General features: G+C 44.3%; 1 protein-coding gene across 2 annotated transcripts in view; it reads left to right on the plus strand.

Moving 5' to 3' along the window:
• LOC123769483 (nephrin) overlaps positions 1 to 27,393 on the plus strand; it is a 362,317-nt gene that overhangs the window by 298,292 nt on the left and 36,632 nt on the right. For both annotated transcript variants that reach the window (XM_069317115.1, XM_069317116.1), the window contains exons 11-15: positions 14,408 to 14,737; positions 16,091 to 16,247; positions 17,617 to 17,764; positions 18,557 to 18,709; positions 23,794 to 23,952. In XM_069317115.1, coding sequence (XP_069173216.1) covers positions 14,408 to 14,737; positions 16,091 to 16,247; positions 17,617 to 17,764; positions 18,557 to 18,709; positions 23,794 to 23,952 — 947 coding nt within the window. The remainder of the gene's footprint in view (positions 1 to 14,407; positions 14,738 to 16,090; positions 16,248 to 17,616; positions 17,765 to 18,556; positions 18,710 to 23,793; positions 23,953 to 27,393) is intronic.

A 27,393-nucleotide genomic window follows, 5' to 3' on the forward strand; every position in this document is an offset into this window, starting at 1 on the left:
ACGCAATGCGTTTCGGGCAACCACACATCACACGCACTGAGTCGAGGAGTCGCAAAATGTCGTATTATATCGAGGAACTCGGCGAAGAGACCAGGGGCCAGATTCACGAAGCAGTTACGCAAGTACTTACGAACGTGTACATCTTTCCTCAATCTTTGACGGCTTTGGTTACATTTACTAAACAGTTTACAAGCATGAAAACTTCCCAATCAACTGTTGTTATTGTTATAAACAGCCTCCTGGTGCTTCGGAGCTCATTAACTGTTTAATAATTGTAAACAAAGCCACACAAAGATTGAAAAAAGATGTACAGGTTCATAAGTACTTGTGTAACTACTCGTGAATCTGGCCCCTGGTCTAGGATAGCAGCCCTGGTCTAGGATAGCAGAGCTGCTACTGGAGCTCTGCTATCCTGGCTGAGGACAGCTCGCTCGTCAAGGACTGTTACTGTGAGGAAGGTGAAATGGTAGAGGAGATTGTCTTGAGAATGTAATGAGGGTTGTAGAGGAAGGGAGGGAGAGAGAGGAAGGGAGGGAGAGAGGGAAAGGGGGGGGGGGTTAAAGAGGGAGGGTTTTGCCTCGGGTGGAGAGGAAACGGTGAAGGCCATCCTGACCTTCTCTACAACCACGGTGGAGAAGTTGGAGAAGACGTCAACGCTTCAACAACACGTATATCTCCTGTTTTGTTCATTTCTATACAAAAAATACAGAAAAACACGACAGAATCTTCTATGACTGTCTTCTGTTAGTGAGTCACTAAAGTAGAACACGGTGAGTTAGTGAGTCACTAAAGTAGAACACGGTGAGTTAGTGAGTCACTAAAGTAGAACACGGTGAGTTAGTGAGTCACTAAAGTAGAACACGGTGAGTTAGTGAGTCACCGAAGTAGAACACGATGAGTTAGTGAGTCACCGAAGTAGAACACGGTGAGTTAGTGAACCACATAACAACGAAGAACGTCAAGGTATAACGACTCTCCAAGTGAAGATAACGGGGCAGTAACGAAGACCTTGAGGAACCATGAGGAGAGTATGACATAAGTAGAAGCAGTTAGCAGTCCCTGCCCCTTGATTATGGCAGCCAAGGGGAAGTAACCCCCCTCATCCCCTGATCCTTCCCTCCCCCCTCATAAATGGGAGGGAGGAGGGAGGAAGGGCCGGAATTGAGGTAACTAGTCAGTTCAGTTTATAATGGACCTCATCCCCATCCTGTGGGCGGGGTGTCAGGAAAGATGTTCACATAATGGGTTCTGGATCCTAATGCTCCTTTATATCCAAACCATTTACCTTTGTGATGTGAATATACGAGGAGTATATTCACATCATCATATATATATATATATATATAAATATATATATATATATATATATATATATATATATATATATATATATATATTTATATATATATATATATATATATATATATATTGTGACGGTAACGCGTTGGTGTTCGGCTGTTTAAGGCTAGGGGTATGGCCTCGTCACATAGTTATAAAAAAAAATAGAAAAAACTGGAACTTCGTCTGTGGTAAGGTAAGGAGAAGACACACAAAACACAAGTAAAACTTTAACAATGAAATTTTAATTACGTTAAATAAATCAAAACATGAATAAAATGCACAAACAAATTCTTATAATAAAATCAATGAATCAAAATAATAAGAATACTTAAATGACACAATGAAAAGTTACGTTAAGGCAAAATAACAAGAAGTGCAATACAAAAGTTAAGTGGGAGGTGCTGGAATATTGGCTTAAAGCCACCACCTCTCTCAGTACACGCTAGAGTCTAGCTGGGAGGTGTGATGGCCACGAAAGCACTGAACATTCTGAGGACTGATGTTGGGGCGACCCCAGACATCAGGTAGTATTGGGGGGGGCGAGGCAGGTGCAGCCAGACCGGCGACCAATCAGCGGAGTCGTAGCGATCAACGGGTAGTTTGGTGGTTGGAGTTCGAACAGGTGGCTGGCTGCATACGTTTTTGCTCACCCTGGCAAGCCTTGCTGGTGTTGTTGTCGTTGTTGGACATTTCTTCCATAGTCTTTTTATATAATTGTGAAGACGTAATTATGGAGGGAAGAGCAGGCTAAATCTCTTGAAGGAGATTATCGTCACAACTCTCCCCCGAAGCCTGCGGTTCTGGAAGAAGTACGTCGTTATGTGGTGGAGTAATGGATGGAGTCGCTTCTACTTCATAAACTCTGGAGAGGGCATCGGCTATGGTGTTGTCAGAACCCTTGATATAGCGGATCTCCAGGTTGAAGTCTTGTAAATACAGAGCCCATCGTAGAAGACGCTGGTTGGTGAATTGGGCTTGATGTAGGAAGCGGAGAGGGTTGTGGTCTGAGAAGATGGTGGTAGACCTGGCGCCTTGTAGGTACGGAGCGAAGTGTTGGAGGTTCAGGACGATGGATAGTAGCTCCTTTTCAATAGTGCTGTAGTTCCTCTGGTGTGGTTTCAGTTTGTAGCTGTAGTAGCTGACAGGTAGAACCTCCTCGCCTCGTAGTTGCATCAGGACACCACCAACGCCGGTACCACTGGCGTCGACATGAAGGACGAAAGGCTTGGTGATATCTGGAGAGGCGAGAATGGGGTTAGAACAGAGGAGGAATTTGAGTTGTTCAAAAGCAACGGTTTGCTGCATGGTCCAATTATACCGTTGCTTGGGACTGGTTAATAGAATTAGAGGTGTGGCGACTGTACTGAAATTCCTCACAAACCTACGGTAGTAAGAGGCAAGACCAAGGAAGCGCAGGAGCTGCTTCCTGGTGGTAGGCTGTGGATACTGTTGGATGGCTTGCGTGTGCGAGTCTAACGGAGCTATGCTGCCACTCCCAATAACATGACCCAGATAACGCACTTTACCTTTCGCGAAAGTGGACTTGCCCAGGTTGATGGTGAGGCCGGCTGTCAGGAGCTTGGAGAACAGACGTCGCAGCTGGAGCAGATGTTCACTCCAGGAGTTGGAGGCTACGACGATATCGTCCAGGTAGGCGTATGTGTTATCCAAGCCCTGGATGACACGGTTGACAGCTCTTTGAAAGGTGGCCGGGGCATTACATAGTCCGAAAGGAAGGCGTTCATATCTGAAAAGTCCAAAAGGAGTGATGAAGGCAGATATCTCTTTAGCGCGCTCCGTAAGACACACTTGATAGTACCCCTTAAGCAAGTCCACTTGGGACAAGTACTGGGCACTACCAATGGCATCAAGGATGTCATCTATCCTTGGCAAGGGGTAAGCATCCTTGACAGTGACAGAGTTCAGTTTTCGATAGTCAGTGCACAACCGCACCTTACCTTGGGGTTTGGGCACCAAGATACAAGGTGAGGCCCAGGGGGACTCACAAGGTGTAGCCAGTCCATGGTCCAAGAGGTACTGCACCTCAGCACGCATGACTTCCTTCTTGCTCGGGCTGATTCGGTAGAAGGGTTGACGAATCGGCCGGGTGTCGGGGAGCAGTTGGATGTCGTGCTGGGTAACATTACACTCTTGGGGATCATCTCTGAACAACTCTTGATGTTCTCTGAAGATCTTGACGAGAGGTGCACTATGATTATCCTGAAAGTATTTGGGAAGATCATTAAGGATTTCGGAATTAGAAAGCGCTGACTCCTTGTCAGTGCTTTCGGGAGGAGAAGCTGGGAAGGTCTCACTGTGGATGTAGGGTTCTGTGAATGTGGAATAGTTAGTCAAGACAGTGGGAGGAGTACCATTATATTGCTTCAGGAGGTTGACGTGGCACAGCTGGGTCTTCCGCCGCCTATCTGGAGTCTCTATCACATAATTATTATTATTCCTGCACTCTTTGACGCAGTAGGGTCCTGAAAATCTGTTTTGTAAAGGTGAACCTGGGATAGGGAAATAAGCAAGGACGAAGTCTCCCGGCTTGAATTTTCTTACTTTGCTGGTCTGGTCGTAATGAGTCTTCATTCTCACCTGGGCTTTCAATAGATTATCATGGGCAAAGCGGTGGACTCTCTCTAGAATGTGTTGAAGGTTTTGAAGAAACTGGGGCACATTCTGATGCTCACTGAAGGTGGCATCTCTGAGAGAGTCTTTGAAAGCCTTAAGGGGAGTACGGCACTTACGGCCGTAGAGCATCTCATAAGGAGATACTCCTAGGGACTCATTGGGGAGACTTCTGAAAATACACATTATTAGGTCAATCTGCTTATCCCAATCCTTTGAGGTTTCACTGCAAAACTTTTTCAAGAGTGCTTTGATGGTCTGATGACTACGTTCAAGAGAACCCTGTGAAGCAGGATGATAGGGGCTGGACAATACCTGTTTGATGTTGAACTCCTCCAGTGTCCTTTTGAAGAGATCACTGGTGAAGTTGGTGCCACAGTCACTTTGAATCTCCCTGGGAAATCCGTATTGAGTGAAGATCTTCAATAGATGTTTGATAACCGTAGCAGCCGTGATGTTCTTCACTGGAACTGCTATGGGAAATCTGGTGGTAGGACACAGGATGGTTAGGATGTAGGCGTTACCTGAACTGGTCCGAGGTAAAGGACCAACACAGTCTATTATGAGTCTGTGGAAAGGTTCCGCAGGCACCTGTATGGGAATCAGTGGTGCTCTGGGAATGGAGACGTTCGGTTTGCCTGCCATCTGACATGTATGACACTGTTTTACGTACTGTTTGACGTTGTTTACCATACCTGGCCAGTAGTAGTCTTGACGAATCCCATGGTAAGTCTTGTTGAAGCCGTAGTGGGAGAATACTCCGTGGGCCAGGTGTAGAATAGTGGGCCGCAGGCTGGTGGGAATCACAAGTTGTTCGATGTTGGCCCAATCGTCCTCCTCCTTCAGTTTACTGGGTCTATATCTGCGGTAGAGCAAGTCGTTCTCTAGGAAGAACCCAGGAATACTGTCGGGTTGAGTCTCAGCCTGGAAAAACAATGGTGTTAAAGTAAGATCTTCCCTCTGCAACTTACGGAACTCCAACTTGGTCAGATGCGGGGGTAGTTTCTGAGGGTCTTGAGGGACAGCGGTAGCAGTAGAGTCAGCTGGCTGTGGACGTGCGGCTTGTGCACGGGTGGTCACGAGAACCGGAGGAGAAACTTCATCACTCTCTTGAACCTCTGCTGGAACATACTCAAGAATAGGGTTACTTGGCACAGAGTTACACACCTGGGGTTTGTCCATGACGATCAGGTTGGTCGGTTGCAGGTCTTCTGCCAAGTCATTGCCTAGGAGAAGTTGCACTCCAGGCATGGGAAAAGGCTTTTCCCTGACGGCGACTTGGACTTCCCCGTTCACGTAGGGACAATTCAGGTGGACTCTGGCGAGAGGGTATGGAGTGGTAGCAGTGAGGTCAGTGATGAAGACTGTTTCCCCGGTGTAGACTATGTTGGGCACAGCCGACTTCAAGATGATCGATTGTAGAGCCGCTGTGTCCCTCAAGATCTTCAATTTGAAACGTCCCTCCGGATTTGAACCGTTGGCAGAGACAGTTCCAGTATACAGGTGGTTACTGAAAAGAGAAAGATCATTAACATTAACACCAACATTCATCACAGGCTTACCGGACTTAGGAGGAGTTGGTTTGGGTCGTTGTTGGTCAGTGGTTCCCTTGTATTGAGACTTACCACACTTGTCTATGGTATGTCCATAGAGTCTACAATACTTGCAGTACAGTTGTGAACCAGCTTGATCGGGGCTCACCTTCTCGTAACTGTACCACGACTTCTTACTGGAGGATGGTTCAGGTGTCAGCCGGTGGATGAGGCTGTAAGTGTCAGCCGACTTAGCACACTTCAGGTAGTCGGTTTCTTCTTTATCTGCTAAGTAGAGGCGGACAGGAGGTGGCACACGTCTCAAGAATTCTTCAACAAGCATCAGGTTGACGAGTTCTGCAAAAGTAGAGACATGTGCTGCTTCCAGCCATTTCATGAAATACCTCCGTTTCGTGTTAGCAAACTCAAGGAAGGTAGTGGTACTTGCCTTCAGGTGGTCACGGAATTTCCTTCTATAACTTTCTGTGGAAAGTAGGTAGGCGTCTAACACTGCTTGTTTCAGAGTGTAGTAGTCATTCTCAGACGCCAAAGTACTGAGTGTGACTGCAGCTCTACCTGTAAGATGGACTCTGAGAAGTGTGGCCCATTGGTTGACAGGCCAACTGAGTTGATTAGCAAGGGTTTCAAAGGTGGTGAAAAACACATCAACTTCTGCTTCTACAAAGGATGGCATTAACTTACTTGCATGTGATATATTAAAACTGACGGGAAGATTGGCAGTAGCTTGTTGGCGTTGAGTGAAGTGGGAAGTTTCCAAGGCGATTTCACGTTGACGACACTCTAGAGCCAGAGTTGCTTGTTGCTTGTCATGTTCGCGTTGCATCTCCAACTCGCGTCGTTTGGTTTCAAGCTGTACTCGTTCCCGCTCCTGGAGTAGTGCAACCTCACGTTCCTGGAGGGCGAGTCCACGTTCATGTTCTTCTCTCCTCAAGGCAGCTTCGCGTTCTTGTTCGTCTCTCCTCAAAGCAGCTTCGCGTTCTTGTTCGTCTCTCCTCAAAGCAGCCTCGCGTTCTTGTTCTTCCCTCCGTATGGCAGCCGCTCGTTCTTGTTGTTCGCGGGCTTCCCTTTGCTGCTCACGTTCAATCTTAGCCAGCTCTAGTTTAAGTTTCATCGTTGCCAAGTCAGTTTTATCTGCAATATAGTAAGTTTCATGAGTTTCAGAGTCTATCTTACCTTGCTCTAAATAGTAATCCAGCAACAGGTTGTGTAGGTCATTTTTGTTGGCTTGGTAGGGAACTTCTAGTTGATACTCATGTGCAAGAGTTTGTAGTTCAGTCCTCTTGGCACGACTTAAAGTCCCTATTTCACCTGCTGGATTTGCACGGAAAGTTTGGAGACGAAACATGGTGAAATTAGCAAATAAAGGTACACGAATGTTCAATAATGAAATGTCAGAAACAGGACAACGTGGCAACTGGTACCTATCCTGTGTGATCTTTAACAATTAACGTTAAGTGAAAGATATTAAATGATTAAATTAAATCAAGGGCGCAGGAAATCTTGTACCCGGTACTCATGTAAGAGAATAAGGGCAAGAAAATCCTACTAACAAATGAAACAGAGTTTCGAAAACAAATGAAACAGTTAAATGCTTCAAAAGTAAAATTGGTAGTCCAAGGATGTAGGCATACCTTGCCAAGTCTCTATAGGACATAAAGCAAGTTTTTCCTACTGAATTTAATATGATACTTACAGAATTAGCGAACTTTTGTGCTCTGAAAAAATAAGCTAATTCCCTATCGTTGTATGTATCATCATCTCTGACTGACGTGTAGGGGTGCGAGGTGTCAACTTGTGACGAGAACTGCTGCTGAGGTCCCAATTCAGCAACTAAAGTTCGAGCTAGAGGAACTATGGCCCTCTTTGTCCTCCTACAGTCAGATTGCAGAAGATTGGGTACTCTTGACCCGGGGCAGACCACAGTACCAGGGTACCAATATGATGATCTGTCAGAATGAGAAATATTCAAGGGACATAGATGGTAAATACGAGTAATAACATGGAGGGAGAGATGACCAATTAAGAGTATGACTGAGGCCTACAGTCACCACGTAATCCAAAGTTGTCTCACCTTCACTATATGTTACTCTCGTAATGCACAATACACCGCACCTTATAAAAAATGAAATTGAATGAAAAATAGTAAAGCTACGTTAACAAAGTTAAATACGCTTACCATAAATTACCACTTGGCACCAGTACCTGAGTGAAGCTCCTAGGACAGGCCCCCATATAACTTGTGACGGTAACGCGTTGGTGTTCGGCTGTTTAAGGCTAGGGGTATGGCCTCGTCACATAGTTATAAAAAAAAATAGAAAAAACTGGAACTTCGTCTGTGGTAAGGTAAGGAGAAGACACACAAAACACAAGTAAAACTTTAACAATGAAATTTTAATTACGTTAAATAAATCAAAACATGAATAAAATGCACAAACAAATTCTTATAATAAAATCAATGAATCAAAATAATAAGAATACTTAAATGACACAATGAAAAGTTACGTTAAGGCAAAATAACAAGAAGTGCAATACAAAAGTTAAGTGGGAGGTGCTGGAATATTGGCTTAAAGCCACCACCTCTCTCAGTACACGCTAGAGTCTAGCTGGGAGGTGTGATGGCCACGAAAGCACTGAACATTCTGAGGACTGATGTTGGGGCGACCCCAGACATCAGGTAGTATTGGGGGGGGCGAGGCAGGTGCAGCCAGACCGGCGACCAATCAGCGGAGTCGTAGCGATCAACGGGTAGTTTGGTGGTTGGAGTTCGAACAGGTGGCTGGCTGCATACGTTTTTGCTCACCCTGGCAAGCCTTGCTGGTGTTGTTGTCGTTGTTGGACATTTCTTCCATAGTCTTTTTATATAATTGTGAAGACGTAATTATGGAGGGAAGAGCAGGCTAAATCTCTTGAAGGAGATTATCGTCACAATATATATATATATATATATATATATATATATATATATATATATATATATATATATACACACACATTTGCCTATCCAGTGGGAGGGGTGGAATGGATAGTGACATGGATGCACTGTCTGCTGAAGTCAGCAACGCATTTCATAGTCGAGGCCACGAATAACCATAAATTAAGAACTCTATATGACCCGGCCAGGATTCAAACCCATGACGTCCAGGATTCGAACCCATTAACAGTGATGTATAATGAGCAACAGCAGCAGCAACAGGTGAAAGTGATCAGTGGGTGAGTTTGCTTCTCGCCTCCGCTACTGGCCTGGCAGCGTCTCACCTTGTCGGGGGGGTTCATTGGACTCGGTACCCTGGAGCTTCCACACCTGCGCGTACCACTACAGGTTGGTCAGTGGGCAGAGCAGAGGCGCGCCCTGCAGGATCACGCGCAGCTGGCTGCCAGACTCCACTTGGTGGGGGCAGACCAGTTGCTGGACTCGACATATAGGAAGATGACTGCTTTCGTGAGGTAGATTCGAGTGAATGTGAGTAATAGACAAGTAGATGAAGGTCTCTTTGTGCTTTGCCTGTGGCGTAGACTACGCTGGGGTGTTCAGGTGTTAGGTGTGGCTCACAGCTGGTGCCCTTACGTGCACAGATTTGCAGAGCAGGCGAGATAAATATGCAAGGTTAAAATGGCAGCATTTTTTGGGGGGAAGAATGAAGGGCAAGAAAGCCTTGTGTGTGTGGGGGGCAAGTTGGGCGTGTGACGTGTTGTAGAGGACAAGGTGCAAGCATTTAGACGGCGTAGGTCAAGGCAAGAGAATCAAGAGTGTGTAGGACAGAGTGGGGCCGTTGGCAGGGCAGTGTACATCAATTTCCGAGTGGCCCCAAAGGCGTGAATTGTAAGATAACTTGGAAATGTATGAGGCAAAGGGGAAGTGTGTAGCAAGAGGCTGATCTGAGGGTGTGTGTAGGGAAGATGAGAGCCGTCATTTGTGGAAGAGGAAAGGGGAGGGGAATTATCGGAGCGGAAAACGCCAAATCATTACGACTGTATAGCACTCGGAAAAGGGGTCAATATAAGGATTTGTGTTGAAACGGGTGGAAAGGAATGGTCCCCAACCACTTGGTGGACGGTCGGGGATAGAACCCCGACCTGTATAAAGCGAGACCGTCGCTCTACCGTCCAGCCCAAGTGTGTGAGTGGGGAACACATCTGCAGGATGCGTGGTCAGTAACCAGTTTTCCCCCTGGGGGCTAGTTGGCCGGCGTTGCTGCCTCTTCTTACTTTCAACGCCATTATTCTTGCAATTGATATCCTGTGTGTGCATCTTCGTTATTTTATTTTGGTCTCTTGCGTTTTTCCTTAGTTGCTGTCCGGTTTTTTTGTTGCATGTCGCGTATTACGACGTCGGTGTTATTGATTTCAGGATTATATTTGGAAGGGAGTTTGGTGTTAGAAAAGAGGGAGAAAACCAGGTAGGTAGAGGGACCTGCCTCTCGTGCCGGGCGTTCTCAACACCTCATTATCCCTTATACGCTGCCTCCAAGCCTCGCTGACCGCTGCTGCTGCTGCTGCTGCTGCTGCTGCGTTGCTGTCCTGTCCGTCTCCTGCTCATGCTGTACTCACCTAGTACACCCTGCTCACGCTGTGTTGTACTCGCGGTGTTTTCCTGCTGCTCTTGTGCTGTGTTCCCTGCTGATGATGCTGTGCAGTTTTACTGGTCTGTTGTGATGTTGTTCTGTTGTGTTGCCCCTGTTGCTTGTCTGTTGTGCTGCTGGTTGCTGCACCTGCGGGTACAGGTGCTGACTTCTGCACCTGCGGGTACAGTGGCTGACTTCTGCACCTGCGGGTACAGTGGCTGACTACTGCACCTGCGGGTACAGTGGCTGACTACTGCACCTGCAGGTACAGTGGCTGACTACTGCACCTGCAGGTACAGTGGCTGACTACTGCACCTGCGGGTACAGGTTCTGACTACTGCACCTGCGGGTACAGGTGCTGACTACTGCACCTGCGGGTACAGTGGCTGACTACTGCACCTGCAGGTACAGTGGCTGACTACTGCACCTGCGGGTACAGGTGCTGACTTCTGCACCTGCGGGTACAGTGGCTGACTTCTGCACCTGCGGGTACAGTGGCTGACTTCTGCACCTGCGGGTACAGTGGCTGACTTCTGCACCTGCGGGTACAGTGGCTGACTACTGCACCTGCGGGTACAGTGGCTGACTACTGCACCTGCGGGTACAGGTGCTGACTTCTGCACCTGCGGGTACAGTGGCTGACTACTGCACCTGCGGGTACAGGTTCTGACTACTGCACCTGCGGGTACAGGTGCTGACTACTGCACCTGCGGGTACAGGTGCTGACTACTGCACCTGCGGGTACAGGTGCCAACTATAGCTGACGAGATCTCAAGAGCCTGTACCAGCAGCTATTCGCTACAGGCGAGGCACCGCATTCCTGTAAGATCTGTAACCGTCAAATCTCTCATATTAATTGGCCCCATAAATATCTTGACTAAAATGGACCCTCTGTAACCTATTTTTGACTTTTCAACCGGTAAGTCTGCGTCATCCCCCAGCGTCACTCCCTGCGTCATCCCCCCCCTGCGTCATCCCCCCCAGCGTCACTCCCTGCGTCATCTCCTTGCGTCACTCCCTGCGTCATCTCCTTGCGTCACTCCCTGCGTCAAGAAACAGTCACCTCGGTAACCAATATAATTTCCGCTGGATATCGGCTTCAGGATTCTGTTATTATTAAAGGTGAAGTTTATGCTGCTAGAGAGAGAACGGTAGGGAGTGCTGCAACAGTAGGGAGGGCTGCAACAGTAGGGAGGGCTGCAACGGTAGGGAGGGTTGCAACAGTAGGGAGGGCTGCAACGGTAGGGAGGGCTGCAACAGTAGGGAGGGCTGCAACAGTAGGGAGGGCTGCAACGGTAGGGAGGGTTGCAACAGTAGGGAGGGCTGCAACGGTAGGGAGGGCTGCAACAGTAGGGAGGGCTGCAACGGCAGGAAGATCAGCAATAATAGGGAGGAAAAATAATACTGGGTAGAGGAGCAAGGAGCGGGAGGCTAGCAGCAACAGGCTAGCCAAACATCAGTGGAGAGAAGACAAGCGAGTAATTGACCTGGACCTGTTGATTGGCCTCTTCCGGAAATGACGCATTAAGATGCCTCCTCTTCCACCCCCCCCCCGTCTCACACCTATTCTCTTGTGTAATTACTCCTTTCTAAATATATATTTTTGTAATTCATCTCTGTCTTTCCCATCTCCTTCTTCATCTGATCTTCGGTTCTCCAGTATTATCGGTCTTTGCCTCTTTCGTAATCCTCTTCCATTTTTTTGTTTCCGCTGTCTCTGCTTTCGTATCTTCCATCTGTTCCGTTTTTATGTGATTGGACGTGATCCTTCTCTTGTTTGGTTTCTGTCACTCCTTTCCTATCTCTATTTCTTGCCATCCATTCCTCTTTGTTTTCATTTATTTCGTTTAGTTGGTACCTCTTCTCTCCTCTCTTCTGTCCCCTCATATTTATCTTGACCACCATTTCATGTCTTTATCCCTTTTTAATTCCTTCAATATATTATTTAGTTTCTATCTCCACATGCTTATTCCCCCTCTTTCGTCTTCTCTTCTTCTCTTCTCCTCTTCTCCTCTTCTTCTCTTCTCCTCTTCTCCTCTTCTTCTTCTTCTCTTCTTCTTCTTCTTTCTCTCAGTCTTCTACCTTGCTTCCCTCTGTCTCCTCGCCTTTCATTTCCTTCTCATTTTCCTTCGCCTCTACACACGCTCATTTCCGTGTCATCAGTCCCACCGTGAAGGTAACACATGCTTGAAGTGATGACTGTTATTCTAGACGGGGAAATTGCTCTCGTGCGTTTTCACACACACACACACACACACACACACACACACACACACACACACACACACACACACACACACACACACACACACACACACACACACACACTCCTTTGCTCTCTCTATTTCTTGCCAATCCTGTTGATTGACGGTTGAGAGGCGTGACCAAAGAGCCAGAGCTCAAGCCCCGCAAGCACAACTAGGTGAATACAACTAGGTAATTACACACACACACACACACACACACACACACACACACACACACACACACACACACACACACACACACACACATACACACACACACACACCAGCAACGTACGAACACAAGCATCGCACCTAACCTAACCTAACCTAACATGCAAATCCATAGAAAACATGAATATTTGTGAGCCGCTACTGTTCGTCGTAATTTGTACGTTTGGGGACCATAATGGATACAATAAGTCCGTTCTGATTGAGAGGACGGGTTGTCAGTTGCTTGCCCTGGCAAAGTTGCAAACTATGGATGCAATATTCTCAGTATCTGGGGAATATATATATATATATATATATATATATATATATATATATATATATATATATATATATATATATATATATATATATATATATATATATATATATATATATATAGACTACCATCTCCGTGGGGCGAGACTGGCCTTCACTACGTTCTTTAATTTGGGGAAATCCTCGTGTTTTCTTTCTTTCCTGAAGCCCTGGACCCTGACGCTAATTACCTGACCGTAAACTTAAGCTCTTGCAGATTAATTTTTTGGAGTCCATGATTGGTGTTGGCTAATTCTCGTAGCACTGGATCTTCGTTAAATATCTTCCTCGTAGCATCGGGTCTTCGTTAAATCTTCTTCTAGTAGCACAGGTTTCTCGATAATTATCTTAATCTGTACACCAAAGTCTCGTTAATTCCCCTACAACCCCCCTTTCCCCTTCCACTTTATTCCCTCTGCACCGAATCATCTTTAATTTTCCCTCTCCTATAACATGGGTCTTTCTTCCTATATCACTGGTTTGTCACAATTCTGGTTTGTCGCAAAATCGAGGACTGTTTCTAATGCTCGTAGTGATAACTGTGTCATTAACAAAATTCCTTGTAAAGAGTTTAATAAATTGCAAATAGGTTAAACATTCATAAGCTTGACATTTCGAATTTCGCATAAATACTCTGGAAGAAGTGGTCAGATATCTCTCAGTCTGTTTTTTTTTGTCAGAAAATTGTCTCCAAAGTGATTAGGAGAAGTCTTATTAGGAAATATTTTTTAGGAAACATTATCGAATCTGCTTTAATACAAATTATAAACACATTCAACGTGAATATTTGTAATTATTTGTACACTTTGGATCCATTCAAAATCGATCAATTAAAAACCAATCTTGGTAAGATGATTAATTGAGAACTATCTCTAAAGGGATATCACTTCCAGGAACTCACTTGTATTGATCATTAGGCTCTCTCCTGTCTCCTCTTGTTTTTATGTTCAAAAACCAGTATTACAAAGACATTGCTTTTTCACCTACAATACTACTTGGGCTGGACGGTAGAGCGACGGTCTCGCTTCATGCAGGTCGGCGTTCTAACCCCGACTGTCCATAAGTGATTGACCACCCTTCCTTTCCCCTTCCCTTCACATGTTACCTTCCTTTTATCCTCCTGTGTATCTCCCTCCACTGAACTGAACTTCATACTTCTGAAGTTGTGTTGATTGTCACGAAAGTGCTTCTGTGATTACTTTTTAAATTTTTCCTTCGTGGTTATACAATCTCACATTATTCCTCATGTGTTAATTTGTTTATGACGTACTCTTCGAGCACCAGTACTTTTCATGAAAATTTCGTCAATGGAAGAGGTAATATTCCAAGTTTTTCAATGTGTGAAAAATCGAGAAAGCGTTTGATGTCTTGTCAGAGGTGTTGATAATGTTGCATGCAGCAGGACCGCTGCAAGCAACCATAACAGCCAAGAGGCAACTTTATTGCTGTGAATAATTTAAAAATTTCATAATTTTTTTTAATGGAATTCTATCAGTAGCGAAGAGGCCATTTGTCAAAATTAATTTTTTTTCCCTTTCCTCCTTGGCAGACGCTCCGACATTCCTGTCGGCCCCTCCAGACGTAGTGGACGTGGTAGTCGGAGAGTCTGAAGTGTTGAACCTGACGGCCCGGGCCAACCCGGGTCCCGTGCTGTACTCCTGGACCCGCCACGGCCTCCCTCTACCCGACCCGGTCATCGACGAGTCTTGGAGACAAACTTACGTCCTGGATCCGGTAACGGTGGGCGGGTCGTACGTCGCGGCGGACGGGCCACTCCTCTACATCAGGGGTGTGACTGTGGACGACGCAGGCGACTACGAACTGGAAGCCACGAACGAAGAGGGCGCCACCGTCGCTAAGATCTACCTCAATGTCCAATGTGAGTGGTGCAATTATATATACCATACAGAAAGGACAAGCAAGTGACTTTTCTATACAAATCAAACTTTGTATAGAAAAGTCAAACAAATCAAACTTATATATATATATATATATATATATATATATATATATATATATATATATATATATATATATATATATATATATATATATATATATATATATATATAAGAATGAACTCTGTAGTAAAATACTTAAGAAATATTTCCCGTCTTAATATCATCGTCAACCACTTGGGATTAACACAAGAGAATACTAGAGAGAAAATTTGAATTCATCCTCTTACCCGAGGCTCCTTAAGTCAACTTCCTTCCCCCTTAAATCAACTTTCTTCCCCCTTAAATAAACGTTCTTTCCCTGGTTTGCGTTCATTGGTATTTGTTTGACTGTTGTTTACTTTAAGGACATGGTTGTGTCTTTTGGAATTCCTTTAAACTTAACAAGTTGATTTCTTAATATAACAAGAGATGCATTTCTATCTCTTTTTATATTGATTCGTCTTTATGTTTTTTCTTGGCCCTCTTGATTTTCGTCCCTACCCTCTTCCTCACCATCTCTCCTTTCAATTTTCTCTCTCTCTCTCTCTCTCTCTCTCTCTCTCTCTCTCTCTCTCTCTCTCTCTCTCTCTCTCTCTCTCTCTCTCTCTCTCTCTCTCTCTCTCTCTCTCTGTCTCTCTCTCTGTCTCTCTCTCTCTGTCTATTAACCCAGGTCCTCCTCTCCCTCCTGGGTTGTACCCTGGTGGGGTTCTGGGAGTTCTACTCCACAAGCCCGACCCGGGGGCCAGGCTTGACTTGTGAGATCTTGGGTTCACCCCTATTCCTCTTGGTCCACCCACTCACCCCTATTCCTTCCCTCTCGGTTTTCTTCTTATTCCTCTTTGTCATCTGTGCATCTCTCTCTCTCTCTCTCTCTCTGTTCCGTTGGTTTCCTAGTCATATCTGTCTCGTGTTGTTGTGGTCCTTTAATCCGCTCAAATACGCCATTTTTCCTTTCCCATTTTCTTATTTTCATTGAGCTCAACTGCAGCCAAATGATTTATTTTGGCCGGACGAAAACAAAAGACAACACCTGCTTTTGTTTCTCTCAGATTCACGTCTCTTTCAGGTCTTTCGTTACTTTGATTCTCTGTATTAGACCCTTAACTTTTGTGAGTGTGTGTGTGTGTGTATGTGTGTGTGTGTGTGTGTGTGTGTGTGTGTGTGTGTGTGTGTGTATGTGTGTGCGTGCGTTCGTGCGTGTGTATGTGCGCACATACTTTTAAGAGAGACAGAGGCCAGCCAGGCAGCGGGTAGACATCGCAAGTGACCTCTCATCTTCCACGCCCTTCCAGACCCGCCCGCCATCAAATACACATCGGAGGTGGTGACGGTGTCGGAGGGGCAGGACGCGCGTTTGGAGTGTGCTGCCGACGGGAACCCCCTGGCCGAGGACATGATGCAGTGGTCCAGACAAGATTACAGCTTCTCCCGCACCGAGCAGACCTTCGGGTGAGTGGGACTAGGAGAAGAAAGGAACTAGGCGGAGTTGTTGTGGCATGGGAGAGAGGTGGATAAAGATGGGAAGGAAGGAGAGGGGTAGCAGTTAGGTGGCGTTGATGAGCTCCTGGAAATGGGAAATGGGAAAGAACTAGGAATGATAGGATGACGGATCAGGGATGGAAATGAAACACGAATCACCGTTGTAATGGGGAGGAAGGAATAGATAAATGCGGTAAAACCAATGGATTGGGAAGGATTCTATTCCTGCTGGGGGTAGGGAATAGCCTCTTCTATTGCCGCTGGAATGGGGGGGACTACCGCAGCTCAAGGTTATCGAGGGGGGGGAGGGGGGGGGGGAAGCCGCCTGCGGCCACTGCCGCGGCGAAAAGGTCAAAGGGTTCTGCTGCATGTGGAATTTTTGAGCAGTTTGCGGCCTCCGGAACTTTTAGTTTTCAGGTCAGTTGTTGACCTTTTATGCGAGTTTGCGTGCACTGTGCTGGGGCTTTCTGTCTACCAGTTTGGACTTTCCCGGGGGGCGGAGTGATACCTGGTTGATACCTGGTTGATGGGATTCTGGGAGTTCTTCTACTCTCCCAAGCCGTTGATACCTGGTTGATGGGATTCTGGGAGTTCTTCTACTCTCCCAAGCCCGGCCCGAGGCCAGGCTTGACTTGTGAGAGTTTGGTCCACTAGGCTGTGGAATGTAAAGCCTACATTGTCAATGTCTAAAGCTTTAATGTGGTTATGATGCATTTAGAGCCTACATTTTGAATAAATTTTTTTAGAAATACAGTAAAAATGATTCAAATAATAACAATAATGAAACTTAAAATGATAAATCGGTGACTTTATTATTTAATCAGGTATTCACGGGAAAGTCCAATGGGGAGGGGTATTTATTTTTGGTATGTAAATTGGTACATACACGCTCAAAGCCACTTACATATTTCAGAAATAGTAACCTTGGAATGGTAGCCCCTGCAACGGTAGCCTAGCAATGGTAGCCCTGCAACGGTAGCTTAGTAATAGTAGTTCTACAACGGTAGCCTAGCAATAGTAGTTCTACAACGGTAGCTAGTAATAGTAGTCCTGTAACGGTAGCCTACCAATGGTAGTTCTACAACGGTAGCCTAGCAATAGTAGTTCTTCAACGGTAGCTAGCAATAGTAGTCCTGTAACGGTAGCCTAGCAATGGTAGCCCAGTACTAGTAGCCTACCAATGGTACCCTAGCAATGACAGGCAAGTAATTGTAGCATTAGTAGTAATAACAATAGTTACACAAAAAAAGAGCTACCAGCAGTAGGAGTGAAAAAGACTATTGTGTTATGTAGAATGACCTCAACCCCGCCCCACTGACCATGTCGTCCCGTCCTACAGAGGCAAGAAGGCGTCGCTGAAGGTGCTGCGAGCGAACAGGAACGACACAGGAGTGTATTCGTGCGTTGTCAACAACGGCATTGGCAAGGTGGCAACGGCCAATGTTACCCTTGTGGTCAAGACCCGCCCGCAGGTGGCACACTCGCAGGTGAGTTGACGGCAAGTGCTGGGGCCAGCTGGCTATACGAAGTGCTGGAGCTAGAAAGTACTTACACAAGGACAGTAGCTGGCTATTTTTGTTTTCGTAAACTCAACAAATACATTCACTTAAACACCAGTTAGTTTCTTAAGCTTTGATGTGTTTGTGTTTGTAAGACAAGGTCACCAATTACACTGAACACATCAGTAAGATGTAACGCATCAGTCAGGGCTCTGAATATAAGGTTATTCAGTTTACTAGAGCAGATGAGTTGATGTCAGTCCAACAGAAGTCATTAGAAGGGAGGGAGTCACATCAACTAACAAGACACACTCAACGGAGACTTATTCAGAGTGTAGAATTGATGGTGAAATGTTACTTGATCTGTGAGGCAAGGCAGTGAGTTCCTACTCACTTTAGATATGATCCATCTGAGGGATTAGGCTTGGTACATTGCCTCGTCTTAATCGCATCATTAAAGCTGACCTACAGTCATGTAGTGTGTTTTTGGGCATTGTCATAAATAGGGAATTATTTAGTGTACCTAATTACAGTGTTAGATAATTATTTCGTGAGTTACAAAATGTGTTTATAATGCTTATCTTTCCCTTTCTACCTTAGCATTTTTGGTATTCATTGTTCTAATAACCTGTCTCTGGGTGAAGAACATTTTTTCACCTTTGTTACATCCTAGTTCTTTGCAATAATCTTTGTGTATCTACGTTTGTGAAGCGAAAGGTTACCCCCACTCACCTTTCCACCCCCACCTTAATTGTATTTAACTTCTCCCGTGGTTTGCAGCTGTTGAATCGAGCCGCGGCAGAAAAGGGAAGAATGGGTCGCTTGCTATGTCAAGCGGAGGGCGCCCCTGAGGTAAGCTTCTCCTGGAAGAGAGACGGACATCTTCTCTCCAACGGCATGAACCCCGACAAATACGACAATGAAACTACCAAGGTGAGCCAAGAGCAGATCATGTTTACCCTCTTCTTCATTCCCTTCTTAAAGTCATTGATGATAAGTTGGCTCGTCACACCCTTCCCCATCTCCCATAATCCGGGGATTAAGGAGGGGACACACCAGGAGTCAAATTTCCGACAATTCAGATATTTTGAAAACTGCAGGCGGGTTTGGGCACAATATGACCCATCGCCGTTTTCAGTAATTGTCATATTTTTGTTATAAAAAGTCGTAATTTGAAAATGAAAATAGGTGTCAATACTCCCTCAGGAGTCAGAATTCGGCTCAAAAATTCCGCTCAGGAGTCGAATTTCTGACATTTCAGATATTTTGAAAACTGCAGGGGGATTTGGGCACAATATGACCTATCGCCGTATTCAGTAATTAGCATATTTTCGGTATAAAAAGACGTAATTTGAAAATGAAAATAGGTGCAGAGAGTCAGAATTCGGCTCAAAAAACACGCTCAGAAGTCAAATTTCCGACATTTCAGATATTTTGAAAACTGCAGGGGGGTTTGGGCAAAATATGACCCATCTCCGTTTTCAGTAATTGGCATATTTTCGGTATAAAAAGACGTAATATGAAAATGAAAATAGGTGCAGAGAGTCAGAATTCGGCTCAAAAGTCACGCTCAAGAGTCAAATTTCCGACATTTCAGATATTTTGAAAACTGCAGGGGGGTTTGGGCAAAATATGACCCATCTCCGTTTTCAGTAATTGGCATATTTTCGGTATAAAAAGTAGTAATTTGAAAATGAAAATAGGTGCAGAGAGTCAGAATTCGGCTCAAAAGTCACGCTCAAGAGTCAAATTTCCGACATTTCAGATATTTTGAAAACTGCAGGGGGGTTTGGGCAAAATATGACCCATCTCCGTTTTCAGTAATTGGCATATTTTCGGTATAAAAAGTAGTAATTTGAAAATGAAAATTGGTGCAGAGAGTCAAAATTCGGCTCAAAAATCACTCTCAGGAGACAAATTTTCGACATTTCAGATGTTTTGAAAACTGCAGGGGGGTTTGGGCAAAATATGACCTATTGCCGTTTTCAGTAATTGGCATATTTTCGGTTAAAAACGTCGTAATTTGAAAATGAAAATAGGTGCAGAGAGTCAGTATTTGCCTAAAAAATCAGGCTCAGGAGTCAAATTTCCGATATTTCACATATTTTGAAAACTAAAGGGGGGTTTGGGCAAAATATGACCCATCGCTGTTTTCAGTAATTGGCATATTTTCGGTATAAAAAGTCTAAATTTGAAAATGAAAATAGGTGCAAAGAGTCAGAATTCGGCTAAGAAATCACCCTCAGGAGTCAAATTTCCGGCAGTTCAGATGTTTTGAAAACTGCAGGGCAACTGTTTGGGCAAAATATGACCCATTGCTGTTTTCAGTAATTGGCATTTTTTCGGTATAAAAATTTGTAATTTGAAAATGAAAATAGGTGCAGAGAGTCAGAATTCGGCTTAAAAGTCCATTTCTGAATTCAAATTTCCAACATATCACATATTTTGAAAAGTGCAAGGGGGTTTGGGCAAATTATGACCCATCGCCGTTTTCAGTAAATGTCATATTTTCGGTATAAAAAGTCGTATTTTGAAAATGAAAATAGGTGCAGAGAGTCAGAATTTGGCTCAAAATCACGCTCAGGAGTCAAATTTCCGACATATCAGATATTTTGAAAACTGCACGGGTGTTTGGGCAAAATATGACCCATCGCTGTTTTCAGTAATTGGCATATTTTCGGTATAAAAAATCGTAATTTGAAAATGAAAATAGGTGCAAAGAGTCAAAATTCGTCTAAAAAATCACGCTCAGGAGACAAATTTTCGATATTTCAGATGTTTTGAAAACTGCAGAGGGGTTTGGGCAAAATATGACTTAATGCCGTTTTCAGTAATTGGCTTATTTTCGGTTAAAAACGTCGTAATTTGAAAATTAAAATAGGTGCAGAGAGTCAGAATTTGGCTAAAAAATCTGGCTCAGGATTCAAATTTCCGACATTTCACATATTTTGAAAACTAGAGGGGGATTTGGGCAAAATATGACCCATCGCCGTTTTCAGTAATAGGCATATTATCGGTATAAAAAGTCTAAATTTGAAAATGAAAATAGGTGCAGAGTCAGAATTCGGCTAAAAAATCACCCTCAGGAGTCAAATTTCCGACATTTCAGATGTTTTGAAAACTGCAGGGGGGGGGGGGGGGGTTTGGGCAAAATATGACCCATTGCTGTTTTCAGTAATTGGCATATTTTCGGTATAAAAATTCGAAATTTGAAAATGAAAATAGGTGCAGAGAGTCAGAATTCGACTAAAAAATCCATTTCTGAATTCAAATTTCCGACATTTCAGATATTTTGAAAACTACAGGGGGGTTTGGGCAAAATATGACCCATCGCCGTTTTCAGTAATTGGCATACTTTCGGTATAAAAAGTCTTAATTTGAAAATTAAAATAAGTGCAGAGAGTCAGAATCCGGCTCAAAAATCAAGCTCAGGATTTAAATTTCCGACATTTCAGATGTTTTGAAAACTGCAGGGGGGTTTTGGCAAAATATGACGCATTGCTGTTTTCACTAATTAGCATATTTTCAGTATAAAAAGTCGTAATTTGAAAATGAAAATAGGTGCAGAGAGTCAAAATTCGGCTCAAGATTCAGACTCAGGAGTCAAATTTCCGACATTTCAGATATTTTGAAAACTCCTGGGGGGTTTGGGCAAAATATGACTCATCGCAATTTTCAGTAATTGGCATATTTTCGGTATAAAAAGTCGTAATTTGAAAATGAAATTAGGTGCAGAGAGTCAGAATTCGGCTCAAAAATCATGCTCAGGGGTCAAATTTCCGACAATTCAGATATTTTGAAAACTGCAGGGGAGCTTGGGCTAAATATGACCAATAGATGTTTTCAGTAATTGGCATATTTTCGGTATAAAAAGTCGTAATTTGAAAATGAAAAAAGGTGCAAAGTCAGGATTCGGCTCAAAAATCACGCTCAGGAATAAAATTTTCGACATTTCAGATATTTCAAAAACTGCAGGACAAAATTGGGGGTTTGGACAAAATATGACCCATCGCCATTTTCAGTAATTGTTATATTTTTGGTATAAAGTGTAGTAATTTGGAAATGAAAATAGGTGCAGAGAGTCAGAATTCGGCTCAAAAATTACGCTCAGGAGTCAAATTTCTGACATTTTACATATTTTGAAAAAAGGGGGGGGGGGGTTAGGCAAAATATGACCCATCGCCGTTTTCAGTAATTAGCATATTTTCGGTATAAAAAATCGTAATTTGAAAATGAAAATAGGTGCAGAGAGTCAGAATTCGCCTCAAAAATCACCCTCAGGTGTCAAATTTCCGACATTTCACATATTTTGAAAACTGCAGGGGGGTTTGGGCATAATATGACCCATCGCAGTTTTCAGTAATTGGCATTTCACTATTATTTAAATCAGTGCTAATGTCTATGGATTCAAGGCTGAACATTTCACATCCACAAACTTTGTGAAAGAGGGGCTTTGGGTCCTTGCTCCCTCTTCAGGAGGTCACTGGGCCAATCCTAATCTCCCTTTTGCATTCCCGATAAAAATCACCAATAATCCTGTGATGTCTAATGACGCTAACCCCAAGCATTTGACCTTCAACTTTGAGCAGTTGTACCCTAATTGGGTAACAGTTGTACCCTTTGAGTACCCTAATATATATATATATATATATATTAGGGTACCACCTTTGGTGTAATTGTAAGGACCCACAGCCTCGGAGAAGAAAATAAAGAGTAATCAGAGAAGACCTTGTGGATTCTCATTGAACACGTTAATATTTTCTTCTCCTACCACCCCCAATTTATATATATATTTTTGTTCACATATATTTGTTTTTTCCTCACACTCCGCTTCTCCCCCATCCATGTCTTTTCCTTCCCGCTGTTTCTCAAACACCCTTTTATCATTACATATCTCATATCACATACATTCCAGTATGAAATATCTAAATCAGTTCAGTGTAGTTTTTTTTGAGGATTTTTCAGATACACTTGAATGGGTTCCATGAGTCCATGTCATGAACAAATAGAATGCAATGAAATGCTTTTGGTCGAATTGTAATTTCAATATCGCCGCGGTAATATCCCAAATTAATAAAAAAATTAGATGATTTATTTCTTACATCTGTTATTAAAACTGTTTTACACTAAGTAATTATTTTTTATGAAAATTGACTTTCTCTCTGTTCAATTGCTAGAGAAAAAGGTAATTTAATTTTGTTTTCATTTTTTATTTATTGCATTTGTTGCTGGTATTGCAATCGTGGCTGCAATGCTACTTTTCATTAATTCCAGGATGTTGCAACCAACTCTCACATTCATGAACATATTAACACATGAATATATTAAACCGCGATGAATAATAATTTCGCACCTTATTCTTTTGCACTTAGAGTTCGCGTACTTTGCTCATCACCAATCCGTTCTCACGATTTGCCACTCCGTTAAAAATGTAACTGTTTTATCTAACCAGAAATATACGAACACAAGCAACCTACCCAACCTTTCAAAGTTTATTCATAGAAAACTTTCTAAATCACCATTTACCTTTCCCCACGAGCTTTGCTAACTTTCTAAATCATGATTTATCCCTTCAAAGGCCATCTATTTGTAAACCGGTTTACCTAGCGCTCAGGGAAGATTGATTTTCCCCATTTTTGATCTTCCTACATGTAAGATTGCCTTTTATATATGATGACTTTCTCGTCTCATAAGAAGTCACCTATCCAGAGGGACGACTTAATCATGGCCTTTTAGTAAGATTAAGAGCCATCCATGACACTGGATGGCCCTTTAGTAAAGCCATCTTACAGAAAACGTCTCCACAACAAATTGTATCCCAGAAGCATTGAAGGAATCCCGACATATTTCCCTATTAACATGAAACTGAATGGCTGCCCTCCGCTCCCTGCATTTCTCCTTGCTTTCTACTTCCGCTGCCATCCAGTCTGCCTTCCAGCCTTCCTGTCTGCCATCATCCCTGCCTTTTCCTCTTTATCCACGTATATTAATCTATATGTTTCACCACTCGCCAACAGACTGGACTCGTCTCCTGGGCTTCCACCTTCTACATCAAGCACGTCAACGACCCGGACTACGGCAATTACGAGTGTGTGGCCGAGAACGAGCTTGGAGCCTCGACCGTCACTGTGCATTTTATGCCGCCTACTCGGCCGGATCCTCCGCTAGCTCTCAAGGTATGTCAGTAGCTTCGCTTTCTATTGTATGTGTTGGAGGTATTGTGTACCTCCAACAAGCACAGTACCTTGTTGGAGGTACTGTGCTCTCTCGTGTGTGTGTTTTTATACATGTCTGTGCACGTGCATGCTTGCAGGCAGGTATATATACACACACACATGAGTGAAAGGGAAATTATCACCGGGAAAGCGCCAAGCCATTACGACTATATAGCACTTGGAAGGTCAGAATAAGGATTTGGGATGGGGACGGGAGGAAGGAATGGTGCCCAATCTCTTGGACTGTCGGGGATGGAACGCCGACCTGCTTGAAGCGAGACCGTCGCTCTACCGTCCACCCCAAGGGGTTGGGCACTCATGAGTTGACACATGAGTCAACTTATAATTCTTTACCCTCGGGTACCTGGTTGATTTGGATGGGTATACCCATACCCTGGATGGGTATAATCATATACACCTCAAAGATTATATATATACAGTATCATTAATGTACATCCTCTTTATCGACATGAATACGTATATACCGTCAATATACATATTCCCTATGTATGAAAGGGTGACCGGAGCAGGATTTGTTTTTTTTTTTTCCTTTTGTTGTGCTGGGTAAACATTTCTTATTTATTCTAACCTCTGCGCAAAAGAATCTGTTGTGTGCAGTTTTGCGCAGATTCAGATTTAATATGAAAATCTGCATCTTCTATATTTACCTCAGTCGAGTGGCATTATGTTTGGTAAATACAGTACCAACTATTCCCGACTAGGTATTTTCCTGAATACTTCCATATTTTCCCAAAGGTTTCAAAGTTGTCACAATTGATTCCGCGTTCACGAAAGGGTTTCCACGGCTGGTTTCTCTGAAACCTTCAGGAGCTGAAGGTTTCAAGAGTTCTCCCAAAGGCTTCTTGGTGGGTTTCAGAAAGGCTTCGAAGCTTTCCCAAACGTTTCAAAAATCTTCCAAAACACCTCTTGAGAGGTTTCCTTAGAAGCCTTTTCTCAGGGGTTTCAAAGTTATCCCGAAGGCTTCCAGATTTGTCTCAAAGGCTTTCAAGTTGTCCCAAATGTTCTGTCAGACTCCAATGGAATACCTAGGCTGTGCTCTTGATTCAAAATGCAACCAAAATGCATTACAGTATAGATGTATGGATGTCTGAGTGACGCAACACTACGTACTGATTGGTTCAGCACGGTTATACACACACACAGTCATTGCTGTAAACAACCGATAGCTAGAAAGGCGGGATCCAAGAGTCAATGCTCGATCCTGCAAGCACATATAGGTGAGTACATATAGGTGAGTACACACACACACACACACACACACACACACACACACACACACACACACACACACACACACACACACACACACACACACACACACACACATATATATATATATATATATATATATATATATATATATATATATTTGTACATTTAAGATGTTTCTAAGGTCTTTATTCCTGAAGGTTGTGGCCAAGATGGTGAAAGGGGGGAATAACGATATGGCGTTGTGACACCCACTCACAACCCACCTATACGAGGTAGGTTGGTTGTGAGTAGGTGGGCGGTGAAGGGGGGGAAGTGGGGGGATGGGGTTGTGGCACTATGGCGTTGTGAGTGGGCAGCGTGAGTGAACATACACCTTTAATTATCCTGGACACTCCATTTGTTAACGTTCTCTTGCCTCATTTACTCCCTTCTCCCTTTATTTGCACTTTCTCTCTCTCTCCCTGCCTGTCTCTCTCTCTCTCTCTCTCTCTCTCTCTCTCTCTCTCTCTCTCTCTCTCTCTCTCTCTCTCTCTCTCTCTCTCTCTCTCTCTCTCTCCCTCTCTCTCTCTCTCTCTCTCCCTCTCTCTCTCTCTCTCTCTCTCTCTCTCTCTCTCTCTCTCTCTCTCTCTCCTCTTCTCTTCCTCCTTCCTCGTCTTTTTTCTTCTCACACCTCCTTATTCACCGTTCTCCTTCTCATCATTTTATCATTTTTTTGGTTTAATTATTTTGCATTCTCCAAAAACGTTTTTTTTATTCATTCTTGTATTCAAAATTATTAATTTATTTTTTTTATTTTTAATTCTTTGCGGTTTTATATTCGTTTTCTTTGTCGTCATATTTTGTTTGTCATTACTTTATCTCATGTTTTTGGTACAGGAAGAAGAGGTCAACCATTGATATGTGCAAAAACATCTTGTTTGCCTTGATTCTCACTCTCGCTTGTCTTAATAATGCGCGGTTTTGAGCATTATCCTACACCGTGCTGCCCTCTCTAAAGGCATCCCTTCCTCACGCTGCCCACCCTCCAGGCATCCCTTCCTCACGCTGCCCTCCTCCAGGCATCCCTTCCTCACGCTGCCCTTCTCCAGGAATCCCTTCCTCACGCTGCCCTCCTCCAGGAATCCCTTCCTCACGCTGCCCTTCCCCAGGCATCCCATCTTCACGCTGCCCTTCTCCAGGCATCCCTTCCTCACGCTGCCCTTCTCCAGGCATCCCTTCCTCACGCTGCCCTCCTCCAGGAATCCCTTCCTCACGCTGCCCTTCCCCAGGCATCCCATCTTCACGCTGCCCTTCTCCAGGCATCCCTTCCTCACGCTGCCCTTCCCCAGGCATCCCATCTTCACGCTGCCCTTCTCCAGGCATCCCTTCCTCACGCTGCCCTTCTCCAGGCATCCCTTCCTCATGCTGCCCTTCTCCAGGCATCCCTTCCGCACGCTGCCCTTCTCCAGGCATCCCTTCCTCACGCTGCCCTTCTCCAGGCATCCCTTCCTCACGCTGCCCTTCCTCACGCTGCCCTTCCTCACGCTGCCCACCCTCACGCTGCCCACCCTCCAGGCACCAACACTGAGAGTACATCTCGTCAATCAACGGCCCCCTAGTGGCATGTCCAGCTCTCCCTTCAACAGCTGGCCGTAAATACAGATCCATTAGCTTTCCTCTGACTCTGCCCCACGCCCATCGCCCTCAAATAGGCGAACTACTTTCCATTAAAACCCTCTCTGGTCTGCCTCCGAGCCTCTCTTCTGTATCAACAAGTCATCAGATGAGTGTTCCCCGAATGCCGCCAACGACTGCTCATCTGCTGCGGTTTTCCCCTTCATCTGAGGGCTCACAGATGTGCTGAGGGCCCCTCTGAAGCGTGTTTCTCTCTGAGTGATCCCCTTTCTGTGTTTGTTTCCTTGTGAGTGGTTCCTGTGGGCGTCCGGGCTCGGATTCTGTAAGCTTTAACGCATCCACTGACGAAACCTTTACATCTTTTGATTCGATTATGGCGGATTTGTTTCAATTTTAAGAGGTTAGAAGCTCCGAAACACTACGAGGTTTTTCAGACAATAATAACCTTGAATTATGAAGATTCGAAGCACATAAACGGCTTGATAAATGTCAACAAAGCCGCTGATTCTTGTCCTGCTTGTATCATTGAAAATGCACAAACACACACACACACAC

Source organism: Procambarus clarkii, chromosome 86, assembly GCF_040958095.1.
Source record: "Procambarus clarkii isolate CNS0578487 chromosome 86, FALCON_Pclarkii_2.0, whole genome shotgun sequence".
Taxonomy (NCBI): domain Eukaryota; kingdom Metazoa; phylum Arthropoda; class Malacostraca; order Decapoda; family Cambaridae; genus Procambarus; species Procambarus clarkii.